A 13,589-nucleotide genomic window follows, 5' to 3' on the forward strand; every position below is an offset into this window, starting at 1 on the left:
TGACTCACCTCAAACTTCTCAGTGGCTCTCCATAGAACCCTGGTATTTAGAAATCCCCTCATTGAGTAGACTTACCTACAGCAAATAGGGCCCATTTCGGCGAACACTGTTGTAACCAGCAACATTAGCCCAACTGCCAGGAGCTGCTGCTCACTGGCCGGGAAATAACAACTCTTCCTGATTAATAGCAAAAAAAAAAAAAAAGAAAAGAATCGGACTAATCAAATGCCTTGGCACTTAGGTATGTTTTATTCCGAAGGCAATTCTGAAAATCTGTAATGAGCATCAGTTGTGTGAAAAAAAGAGTGATTTCTTACCTACCTCTTTTATTTAAATCTTAAACTTTTACCAATGTCCTTCTATGGCAAAAGCAGTCTACTTGGCTCAATTCATATAAACACGTGTGAAAAATATACACTAGGTTGTAAAAGGGTGGTTTCTTAACTGGTGTTAAGCTACAAATAATCTTTAAGAAAGTGGCTTTCTCATCTCAAAATGCAGGCATTATAGTGTATTTATAGTAATAAAAAGCTGGAAACAACCTAAGTAACTAAATAACAGAAAAATTTAAGCAAAATATGATATGTTCATAGTATGTCATGTTATGTAATCACTAAACGTAATTGTACAGAGCTTTAAATAATAGAATATTCTTACTAAATTTAAAGCAAAAGCAATCTGTTTGATGTAAATTGAAACATAGTATGTCACAACAAGCTAAGTATACTGGGGTGGGCACAAGGTTAATAATAATTACATTAATTAATTAATTAATAATACAAGAATAAACTCTGTGTTTTGTGTACTCAAAACTGTAAATCTACTTTTGCCCACCCCTGTATATTGTAAAAAGATTTGCAAGTATATGCTGATATGTTTGTAGTGTTTTCTCTGGTTGATGAGAAACTCTCCTATTTTAATATTATAAATATTCTACTTTTGTAATGCAGAAAAAATAAGCAATTTAAAGCTGATTATTTTTGTGATACCAAAGGCGTTTTTCTCATGCCCAAACCTCTCAAAAGAACACATCCCAAAGTCTACCCTTGTGGTACAGACAAATGTGTGTGGGGGGGGAGGATCTGCTAAAATATAATGATATTGTTAGAAAATGCTTTTCTAATGCAGACACATAATCGAAGCAAATGCATAAACACTGAAAATTGTAAAGATATGCATAAACAATACTCCTCCTGCATTTTAAAGCAAAGACCAATGGCTATGTGAAGTTGGCTTCTTGGAATACAACATAAGGGAGACACAGGGGTCCCTGTCATTTCCAAAATTAGCAAGGATTATCATCACCAACATGTAAGACACTCTCCACCTCAGAAAATAAAAAAGAAGAAAATCAGTTTTTTAAAGTGCTCAAGAAATTGTACCTTCAGCCCACACACAGACTAAGAGTAAGAGCTATTACAGTAATAAAACACATGTAACTAGAAGCTAAAACAGGGTCTTAAAATCTTCCTGTGGGAAACATGTTTCCATGTAACTCACCTGGATAAGGCTATTCTCTTTTATCCCCACTAATTCTGTGGTAGAATGAAAAAGATAAACAAGTGGTGTGCAGATATTGCCCCTTCACAAGTATTATTTAATTCAAATATGAAATCTTCATGTGAATACTTATCAGTGACTAATGTATTATAGTTCATTAAAAAGGCTTACATTCTACGGAGTGAAGTTTTAAAAGCAACACCTCATTGTATTATCTAACTGTAAAAACACAATCGGTGTATAGATTGATATTGTTTTCACAAAGAATACCTTTAAAACATAACTAAGATTATTAGATATTGTCTAAAAAGCAAAAAGAACATGGTGGACATGTTCATACATAATCAAGAAGTTCCAAACCGGTTGGTGTGGCTCTGTGGTTAAGCATCGCCCCACCCACCTAGAGGTCAGGGCACATGCCCACATTGTGGACCCGGTCCCCAGTAGGGGGCATGCAGGAGGCAGCCAATTGATGTTCTCTCTCATCGCTGTTTCTATCTCTCTCTCCTTCTCCCTTCCTCTCTCTCTAAAAATCAATAAAGAAAAAAATGTTTTTTAAAGTTCCCAAAATTGTGGACTGACATTCTCCATAAAATATTTGAGTCAAGGTTTATGCAAATGTTTTATTATAAACTGCCACAAAACTATCTTACCATGGTTAGACAATCACAAAATAACAGGCAAACCCATTAAAAGAGATTCAAAACGTTTCTTTGAGTGCTATAGTTATTTATTTAAAAAAGAACTAAAAGCAGAACAAAATTTTAAATGGCTTTTTGAAAATATTTTTGTATTTTATAATGATGGGAAAAGGAAATATCATTCATGATTTTCTAAATTGTAAGGTAAAAACTAGTGTGGGGAAGGCAGGAAGGGGCAGGAGCAAGGAGGGGAGGATTAATGGAAAAGGAGCATCATCTATAATACTTTCATCAATATAGATTTAAAAATAAATTGTAAGTTAGGAGAACATATCAAACTAAAGGAGTATCACATGAACTCCTAAAACTTTATTAAGGATCTAGTAAGACAGATATTCAGTATACCTACTTTAAATAAAACAACAGTTTTTTAATTGATTTTAGAGAGAGAGGAAGGGAGAGGGAGACAGAGAGAGAGAAAAAAAGATGTGATAGAGAAACATTGATCGTTTGCCTCCCGTGAGCACAGGACTGGGGGTGGAACCTGCAACCAGGGTATGTGCCCTGACTGGGACTTGAATGCACCACCTTTCGGTGCAGGGGACGATGCCCCAACCAACTGAGCCACAACAGCCAGGGCAGTAGATCTACTTTAAATTTTTCCAATCTTATGAACATATAGCATAGACACACAATTTTAAAAAATAGACCCAATTTTTACATGAAGCTACAAATCATCAATAATGAATAGTTTTAGGCTGGTAGAATCTTCTTGGAATTATCTTGGTTTTTGTATGACATTATTTCTAGTAGCATAATTATAAGGCCAATTTAAAAAATCTACTGGGTTTCTTAATTTACTTGGTTTAGAGCTTGACTGCAAAATTTCCGGCAAACATTTATGAGTTTTGACTTTCTCTTTATCTCACACTGGCTTTCCCTACCCACTCCCTCCACAATCTCTGACTCAGAGACTATTTGGAGAGGACACCTGTTTTAAATGGATCTACAGGAAATGCCTATGTTGTCTTTTCATAATTTGCCCCTGCATCTGGTTGGCTGAAATGTGATCACGCTGCCCACAGACTGATGAAACTCCAATGTGACAACGTTTACTGGAAGGCAAAGGGAATCCAGTTTATATTTATTTTCCTTCTATTAAGCCCTAGATGTGCAGTGTAGGAAAAAATAAATAAGCAAAAGGGCAAGACCAGTTTAACCCTGAAAAGATTAGTATTAAATTACACATACGGGTTGTACATCCAAATTCAGAATGATTTGTTTTTAAGAATGCAGTCTTGTAGCATAAAGCTATTTGACACTTTCTTTCCGTGTAACCTTTTGTTCAGAAACCTCTTTGTCCCAAGTTCACAGTCTGTCTTCTTAAGTATTAATAGGATGTTTATAAACCTCAGGTGGAAAGTGCAGGGAAGTCTATCTACAGGGATAGAATTTATAAAGAAATTCCACGGTGATGAACAGGAGTCTAACACTAAAAATCCAACTGGGTCCAAAATAAAGCAAGTCGTTCTACCCATGCTCAGGTTGACACCCCATGTTCACGCCTCCACCAAGCACCCTGTTTGTCCCACCGGAACCGCAAGGACTTTCACCGAAGTCCCCCCTGGAACACTGGTGGACCCTGGGGTCCCCTTCAAAGTGGGGTTCCTCCGGCCAATCCCGTTGTTGTCACCCGTAGCGATCCCCGCAACGCGGCGCGCCCTTCCCGAGTCCCACTCGCTCTCTAGGACCCCCCACCCTCCCGGGACGCCTAGGGGGCGCCCCCGTCCGGTCTCCCGGGGCCCGAGAACGCAGAAACACAATGACGGAGATGACGAAAGAGCTGACGCCACGCCGCCTTGGCAGCGGCCGCCGGTAGTGCCCGTACACGCCGCCCCGCCCGCGCAGGTCGCCGGGCGCCCGAGCCGCCCGGTCCCGCGGGGCGCGCCCCGCTCGGCCCCGCCCCCGGCCCCGCCCCGCAGCCGCCGCTCCGGGCTTCCCACCGCGCACCCTGCGCCTCCCGGCCTGCCTGCTCGCCGCCCTGCAGCCCAGGCCTTTGGCGAACATGGCGCTTGTCCCCTGTCAGGTGCTGCGGGTGGCGATTCTGCTGTCCTACTGCTCAATCCTGTGCAACTACAAGGCCATCGAAATGCCCTCGCACCAGACCTACGGAGGGAGCTGGAAATTCCTGACGTTCATAGATCTGGTAAGACCGTCCTCTCCCCTCCCCCCTCCGCCCTGCGCCTTAGCCTGCGTGTATTTGTGGGTGCTGAGCACCTGTGCACACGGCCTCCGACGTCCACCCTTGTCCTCACCTCTTCCCCAGTGATTGCGTCTAAAGGCCTGGCTGCACCCACAGCACCCCGCGTTACCTGGTTGCTGGGGCACTCGTGGAGGTGGGGTGCAGCCAGGTGGTGGGCTATTTGGAGGGGAACACAGACCAGCTTCTAAGAGGTGACATGGAAAGATTCTCAACTTAGTAAATGGATCGGACGACCTTGATCACGAGGGGCTTCAGACCCATTCATTCGCCCAAGGTGCTTCCCCACAGCACCCATCGAGGGATCAAGTTGCAGCAACTGTGGAAAGTGGGTACTGTCGAATCACTTGGAGCTTCCTCTGAAAGGACCAGAATCCCTCACACAAAGAAGAGAAATCGTCTAATAAAGTTGTCTTTTGCTCATTGTCAGTAATTTCCTCACAACTATCCTGTTGCCCAGAAACATCAGAGGAAAGAGATTTTCAAAATGCACTTGCGTTGTGACCTTACACTCTTCCTTAGGTTGCACAAGCAGCTCCTCTTTTGGCACAACATAACAGCTTTGGCAATTGCAGTTTTTGTTTGTTTTCGTTTTTTTATACGTACTGTATCCACTTCAGGCAGCTAAAAGGGCCAGAGACTCAGAACATGAACATGAGGCCCTAGAATGAGGTGAAACCTAGGAAATTCAGAATGAAAGGGGACTAATTTACTCTTCCAATACCGCCTAAAAATGATCAAGTATGGGCAGAGGGTTCAAACAAAAGCAACCAATGCTAAGGACTACAGAAAATGTAGAACCAATTCCTTGAATATGCCAGAACGTCTGTCCAAGATTATACACGAGGTTGGCTACACAAGCAAGATTATCATCTCTATTATTGACCCTCCATTTTGATGAAGAGAACTTGATACCTACTTTAAGATATTTCCGAAGGCATGGAATCCTTCGAAGAAATGTAGTCACTGGGTTTTTGTTTAGAAAAAACACCTTATATTTGTATCACACTAGATACATTCAGAAAGGAATTTAAGTTCTTTTCTCCCAGCAGTCTCCAAACTGTGCTCGTATCCTATAGCACAGAAACCCTTCCCAGGGCTTCAAGGGTTTCATTTTCCAGATCTTCAACTTCCATGTCTTTCTTGACATTGATCTCTCACTGAGTATGGGCGATGCCTGCCAGTTCTTTTTTTCTTATTCCCCATTCATCCAAGGAATGAGCACATGACAAGGCTCTGTGCTGTATTTACCTGTTCCTTTTAGCATTCAGAAGATAGATGATTGTCACCAAGACTGTCTTCACATTTGGTTGAAAAATGAAGTCATACTTGCTTTGACAGGAAGGTGTTTTGGGTTGATTGGCTCCTCAATGAGGGTTGGCTCTGCCAATTATGCTGTATAGCATACATTTGTCATAGATTGAATGAGTGAAACTACAGCCCTGAGGTTCTGATAAATACAGAGCAGAGTGTTTGAAATCACGTCCCCTTGTCAAGTGTTTCAACTTATATTAAAATGGTCAGATGTCATTTAAAAATATGTGCCTAGATTTTCAGAATTCTTTTAGGGGCTATGTAAACAAAATTCCTCTTAGATTACTATAGTATTCCCTTCCTCAATCATATCTCTTCTAGAGCAGGCCCATTTCAGCACCACCAAGGAGCAGTGTTGAGCTGAAATACTCACGGAGACCCCAGCGGAGCCATTACAGTTCTCAGAAGCACCTTTGCATTAGCTATAGTGTGGAGGGGAGCAGAGGAGGGGGTCAGCAGGTGACAGGGATAGGAATTGACAATGTTGGTTAATCCTTGAGAGATGACTGCTTGTCGCATTAGCATTGCTTACTGTGTATTGAAAAACAAAACACATAAAACAATATACTTCTCAATAACCTCTGTGTGACAGGAAACTGTAGTAGAGCCAGTTTGGCTCTACTTAAACTGTCATACAGTTTATATTTTAGCCTTTGATAATTGGACTTGTCTGTTGCAAATAATGATCATCACAAATATAATTTTGTCTATCAGAATTCAGGCCTAAATTCAAATTTGAAACTTTTATTTGGTTTCATATTAGATTCAGTTTGTATAAGGCCTTCATCCAGTCATTCATATTTCTTACTCTCTGTGATTCAGATAGAAATATAATAATTCTCTTCAATCAAGAGTTCTTATGAGAAAGTATATGTAGAATATATTCACAGAAACACTCATGCAAACTGATCTATATATTATTACAATATATATTTAATTCTATATATGTATATTAGTGATTTAAAAAATATAAATTATATACATATATATATATATATATATATATATATATATATATATTAGGGATTCCCTAATCCTGGGAATCTGTGACTGTATTAGGTTACATGGCAAAGGAGAGTTAAGGTTGATAATTGCTGAGGTTAAAATAGGGAGATTATCAAGGTGGTCCCTAAGTAAATCACAAAGGTTTTTAAAAGTGAAGGGAGGCATAAGAGGAATCAGTTGGAAGAAGATATGACTGCTGAAGAAAGTTACAGAGAGATGCAACATTGCTGGCCTTGAAGATGAAGGAAGGGACCAGCAGCCAAGAAACGTGGGAGGTGTCTGGAAGCTGGAAGGGACAAGGGAATAAATTCTGCCCTGGAGCCTCCAGAAGGAATGCAGCCCTGCTGACACCTTGGTTCTATTATTTTTTTAAAGTATAATTTTATTTATTTATTTTTTTAGAGAGAGTGGAAGGGAGAGGGAAAGAGAGATAGAAACCACTGATGTGAGAATCATTAATCAGCTGCCTCCTGCACACCCCCAGTGGGGCTCAAGCCTGCAACCTGGGCATGTGCCCTGACTGAGAATCGAACCGATGACCTCTTGGTGCATGGGATGACGCTCAATCCACTGAGCCACACCAGCCATTCTGAAACCTTGGTTTTCACCTGGTGAGACCCATTTTAGACTTCTGCCCTCCATAACTGTAAAATAACAAATGTGTGTTGTTTAAGTCACTAAATGTATGGTAATTTGTTACAGCAGCAGTAGAAAGCTAGTACATGGGACTTTATATCCTCTGACCTAGAAAAAAATCTTAAGTATTGTTGTACTTATGCATTGACTCATCTAGTTCTTTATGTATATTAGGTAATTGGTTAATTTGAGCTTTAACCAAAATGCAGGTTTTTGCCTACTGCATCTATGAAACTGTGCAGAGGAGACATACATGTAACAATGGGCAATATGAGACTCTATAAAATCTGAACAACATTGGAAAAACTAGGTCGTTGCTTTACTGTAACGTATTTTGGAGACTATCACTATGCAACATGCCATGCCAGGAGAAGGAATACCCTTAACTGGAAATAAGCTGGAAAGAAAGAAGATTTAAACTAACTGGTACTCAAATACCTCCTTAACCAATATTACAGCTGATGAATTTTCTTTAAATGATACAGATTCATTCACTGATCACTAGTTAAAGGATAATTGCCCCCCCCATGTTATATAACAGTTGCCCCCAAAGATGATAAAAATGAGCAATCAGAATAAAACCAGCCTAAGTATGTTACAAGAAAAAAGCAGATGCATGTTGAGTCCTCAAAGTAGTGATGGAGTATAATAGGTGTTTTTAAACATTTGAACAAATAGAAGCTTTTTCTTACCAAATGTTCACTGAGTGTTCTTTTCTTGTCCTGTCTCCTCCTAGAACATTAAAAATGACACGGCCTTTTGAAATATATGAACCAGAACTTTATTCAAATGTATATGGTAGAATGTCTAACACATGAGCCAGAATCAACTTCTTAGAAAAACATAAGCTGGACATTTGTTACTAAAAATTAAATTAATATTGACATTGGATTTAGGACATTTGATTTTTAAAGATTGGAGCAGACATTTGTCTGTCCCATTTGCTCTAGTTGGTGGTTCCCACCATTTTGAGAGTTATCCCTTCTGGCTGCATTTTACTCATTATTCTTCCCGTACTGACTTTTCATTCATGCGTGCACTGAATGTTTAGGCCCTGCCTCCTCGAAGTGTGGTCTGGGATCAAAGGTGCTACCGTATGTGGGAGTCAGCTAGAAATGTGGAACCTCTGGCTCCACCCCAGACCTTCTGAAGCAGAGCCTACACTTTAATAAGATCACCAGCTGGTTTGTCTGCACATTCTCATGATGCTGTAGGCCACGCCATTTCTGTTTTTGTAATTTAACATGGAATAGTTTATAGAATACAGGGTTAATATATTAATTCTGCCTACTATATTTAAAACATATTTAAACATATTTCGAAATACATTGAAGATAACTCTTACTGTGACATGCCTAAAAACATGATGTAAAAAAAAATGACAACTTTGAAATAAAAGGGAGAGAAAAATATGTATTAGGGATAGGCTACTTATTGCCACTGTGAAACAAATTTAGTTTATCTTCTGGGCAACCAAGGTGAAAAAGAATACATATTTGATTGCATTGTCCCTAGTGTTAGCATACAAGAAGTATAGCAATTTATCAGAAAAAAATAGTTCTTTCCAGGCACTGACTTTTCAAGGTTATTTATTACAGGCTGTCATACAGAGAACATTAGCATAGTAGTAATGCCTTTGATTTGATTTAGCAGAATATATAGAAGCATTCTTATAGTTGATGTTTCTTATATTATGATTTTGTGAAAGCCAAAGGCATGGTCTTATATTTTGCCTGGGTGAAGGCATTTTTGTAGAGGTTTAAGGTAATATAATCTAGGCACTTATTTTTGTTATTTAATTCTGCATTGCAAAGGAATTTAGAAAACCACAGAGTGGGAAAGATAAATAAGGGCTCAGATGTTGAAAAGCTTGGGGTGTTCATAGATTAGGAAATGGTCAAGAATACCTGGAGGCTACATTTTTTCTTTTAGGCATGCTAAGAATTTTTGATATTTCAAAAAATGTTAAAAACTTACAACTACATAAGTATACTAAACAATGCATTTGAATCTGTTTATATTTACTTATAATAAATATTCTTGCCCTAGCCGGCTTGGCTCAGTGGACCAAAGGGTCTTAGGTTCAATTTTCAGTCAAGGGCATGTACTTGGGTTGCAGGTTCAAGCAACAGCTCCCACCGGGGTTGTGTGGGAGGCAACCAGTCACTGTCTCTCTCACATTGATGTTTTGTCTGTCTCTCTCTCTCTCCTTTCCACTCTATCTAAAAATTAATGGAAAAATATCTTTGAGTGAGGATCGACAAAAAAATAAATAAATGTTCTTAACTGTAGTTTATGGCTTAGTTTTAAATAGGAAATAAAATATCTTGAGAAAAGATTCTGTATGTCATTATATAACTATGGTACTTCATTTTGCCAGTTAAAACCACAGAATGTCTCATGAAGGCCAATAGTGTATTGAGTACTCAGTGAACAAAATGAGGTGGGTTTTTTGTTTGTTTATATTTTTTTTGGTTTTGGATACTATACAAAGTAGGTGAAACCACAATTTTTTTTTTTTTAGTAGAATCATCCTTGAGTCTGAAATATGCACATAACTTGAATGATTAAATAATTCTCTTTCCTAATCTGGGGGAAGATTTGTGAGTATCCTTTGCATGGCACCCTCTTCAAAAGTGTTTCTTTTGGATCAAGCATAAAACAGGGGTCTGGTTTTGTCAGCGCAGGGGTATCGTTGAGGATATGATCACCCATTCCCTTTCTTAGTTGCCACTGTTATAGAAATTACAGAAAGTCATCTGACCACTAGTTGAGGTCACTTCTTTCCCATCCCTGCCGTCCCCCATCTCTGGTATAACATTTAGCAAAATTGGTAGCTGCTCTTGAGGGTTTTCATTTGTTTCTGTGTTCCCCTGAAATGTCATGTGTTTCTGTGGATCTGTGAACAATAGTACAATTTTCCATATTGAATCAGATATTCCTGTGATCCAAGCATGCTTGGAAAAATCTTACTGCTTAGGATTCCATAACAACAGAGCTTTCTTTTGTGTCTAGCAGCCTATGGATAGAGAGCTGAAGGGCCCATTTCTCACCTGCAGGGCAGTCCTACCAGGTACAGTGAGTACAGAGCTCTCTGTGAATGTGGGACATTCCTTGATCAGATCTATTCTGGAGCAAGTTAGGGAATATTGCTTCCACAGGCTGCATCAAGATAGGCTAATAAGGATAACCAGAGAAATTGCTTGAATACTGTTCTTTTGAATCTTGAGAAAATAGAACATGTCCATGACAGTATTTTAGAAGCATGGAATTCTAAAAAGTCAGTTAGATAATGGTATAACTCCTTCATATGACTTATATTTAGATGTGTCAGGCTATTATTACTTAAAAATTAAATTTCACAAGCAATACATAGAATCATAAAAAATTTATACACTGCAAGAAACCACAGGGCAGAAAATATATTTCATCTTAATTATCCCCAATTTTCTGTGCATCTCAGCATTTGAGTACTTTAAGATAGTATTTATATGGCAACTTTATACACACATAGAGAGTCAGAATGCAGTTACATATATGTATATGTATTCGGTGTGTGTGTATATACATATATACATATAGTCAGATTTAAAAATTATTTTTAAATTACAGAGAAAAATATTTATCACTCAGATGATATCAATGTTAGTATTTTGATTTTTTGCCTTTTGAGCCATATATACTTTGTTTTAAAAACCTCAGTATATACTTACAGTTTGTATAAATTAATTTTTTAAATTAATATACACCAAAATTAACTCTTTGGTTTATAGTTTATGAGTTTTGACAGACGCAGAGACTCATGTAGCTACCACCAGTCACCTAAAAATATTCGCCTTATAACCAAACGCTTCCCTGAATTGTGGGCGGCCCAGATTTGTTCTCTACCCATGTAGTTTTGCCTTTTTCTAGACAAATATATGACATACAATGCATAGCATTTGAGTCTGGCTCTTTTTGTTTAGCATAATGCATTTCAGATTCCTGCATGATGTGTATCAATAGTTTGTCCCATTTTATTGTTGAATAATATTCCATGGTGTTCATGTACCACTTTGTTGATCCACTTATAAGTTGAAGGGCATTTGAGTTTTTTCCACTTTGAAGTAATTATAAAATAGCAGCTGTAAACATTTGCATACAAGTGTTTACATGAACATGAATTTTCATATTTACTGGATATATACCTAGGAATGGGATGGCTTAGTTAAATGGCAAGTATATGTTAACTGGATAAGAAACCACCAAACTATTTTCCAGGATGGGATGTACCATTTTGCATTGTTATCAGCAGTATGTGAGAGTTCCAGTTGCTCTGAGTCCTCGTCAGTGTGTGGCATTGTCAACTTTTCTTCTGTTTCAGCGATTCTAATAAGTGTATGACAGTGATATTGGATGAAGTATGGGGTCTTTTTCTCCACTGAGTGCTGCTGGGGTGGAGTTCTTGCGATATCCTGAGAAAAAGAATTTTCTGAGACTCACCGGGAGAATGAGTGGTTTTTATTTGTGTGGAATTACTTCCCTGAGTTTTCAAGGTCCCATTTCCCTTAGACCTGTCATAAAAGAAGTATAGCGGGGGTTTCAGTAAAGCTAGAAGCAAAGCCAGTGTCCAGAGTTCCCGTTCCATATTGGAGCCAGGTCCAGTTCAGCATCAGGCTAGTTGCAGTCCATTAGTCTATTTTGTGTGTGGTCCACATGGCCGTGGGCTACATGGGAGAATGCTGGGAAGCCAAGCATGAGCCATGTACCAAGCATGCCAAGAGGAACAAAGAGCATAATAACAACAGGAGGACAGACTCCTTTGTTTAAGTATCCCCAAACTTTGCCAGCTTGTAGTGGCCTTACCCATTCTGGCCAATGATCTTTGTTCCCAGGTGTGACTCTCAGGCAAGCAACGTCGCTAGTCACGCCCCCTGTACTGGGCATGAGTCCATTTTCCCTCTGTCCAGTTCCCTTCCCCCAGTGTTTTGCAGGGAACATGCCTATAATGTCTGGCCTTCCCTTTGCTCGTTTCCTATTATGAATAATTAGCTAATTACAACAGTATCAGTAGTATCTCATTGTGGTTTTAATTAGAATTTTACTCATGACTAATGATGTTAATGGTCTTTTCCTGTGCATTTTTATCATACATGCATCTTCCTTGAGAAGTATCTGTTAAAATCTTTTACCCATTAAAAAATTAGATTCTTCTTATGGTTAAGCTTTGAGAGTTTTTGTGTGTGCTGAATATAAGTTCTCTGTCAAATACGTGATTTGCAAACATTTTCTCTCTGGCATATCTTTGCATTTTGTTAGTAGTTTCTTTTGCAGACATCATTTTGATGACATCTAAATAATTTTTTTTTCTTTTAAGGAACATGTTTTTGATGTTTATCCAAGAACATTTTACCTAACCTAAGGTCGCAAAGAGTTTTTTCTCTACTTCCTTCTAGAAGTTTTACTTTTTAGGTTTTACGTTTAGGCCTATGATCCATTTTAAGTTAGTTTTTTGGATATGGCATGAGATAAGTGCCAAGTTGAGTTCTTTCTTTATACTTAAAAAAAAAATCAAACTACAGCTGTTCTAGCACCATTTCTTTTTTTTTTTCTCACCTGAGGACATTTTTCCATTTTTTGTTCAGATAGAGTGGGAGGGAGAGAGAGGAAGAGAGAGAGAGAGAGAGAGAGAGACACCGACGTGAAAGGGACACATCGAGTGGCTGCCACCTGCACGACCAACCAGGGCTGGGGACAAACTGCAACCGAGGTATGCGCTCTTGGCAGGAACCGAATCCAGGTCTCTCTGGACCACAGGCAGACGTTCTAACCACTGAGCCAAACCGGCCAGGGCGAGCACCATTTCTTGAAAAGACTGTCCTTTTACAATTGCCTTGGCACCTTTGTCAGAAATCAATTGGCTACATTCTGTTCTATTTCTACTGATGTGTCTGTCTGTTCACAGTACCACACTGTGTTGATTATTGCAGCTTTATCGTGTCTTGAATTTTTGAACATTTGTTTAGGCCATTCTAATTACTTTGTCTCTGTTTAAATGTTTGACTGCCCTTGTAAATATTTACAAATAATTCTATTGGGATTTTTGAGTGGAACTTCTTGTAATCTCTAGAACAACTTGGGAAAACTTGACACCTGAACATTTACTCTTCCAATCCATGAACATGATACATCTCTCCATTTATTTAGATTTTTTTTATAACTTTCACCAGTGCTTTTTAGTTTTCAGCATATAG

General features: G+C 38.8%; 1 protein-coding gene across 2 annotated transcripts in view; it reads left to right on the forward strand.

Moving 5' to 3' along the window:
- Nucleotides 1-3,963: 3,963 nt before the first annotated feature.
- Nucleotides 3,964-13,589, forward strand: part of AIG1 (androgen induced 1) — a 205,253-nt gene continuing 195,627 nt past the window's right edge. Inside the window, exons 1-2 of one of the 2 annotated variants that reach the window (XM_036248466.1) lie at nt 3,964-4,016; nt 4,194-4,347. In XM_036248466.1, coding sequence (XP_036104359.1) covers nt 3,964-4,016; nt 4,194-4,347 — 207 coding nt within the window. Of the gene's footprint in view, nt 4,017-4,135; nt 4,348-13,589 lie in introns of those variants that run through there. The other variant, XM_036248467.1, reaches the window with a different exon arrangement.

Source organism: Molossus molossus, unplaced genomic scaffold (assembly GCF_014108415.1).
Source record: "Molossus molossus isolate mMolMol1 unplaced genomic scaffold, mMolMol1.p scaffold_m16_p_8, whole genome shotgun sequence".
NCBI lineage: Eukaryota > Metazoa > Chordata > Mammalia > Chiroptera > Molossidae > Molossus > Molossus molossus.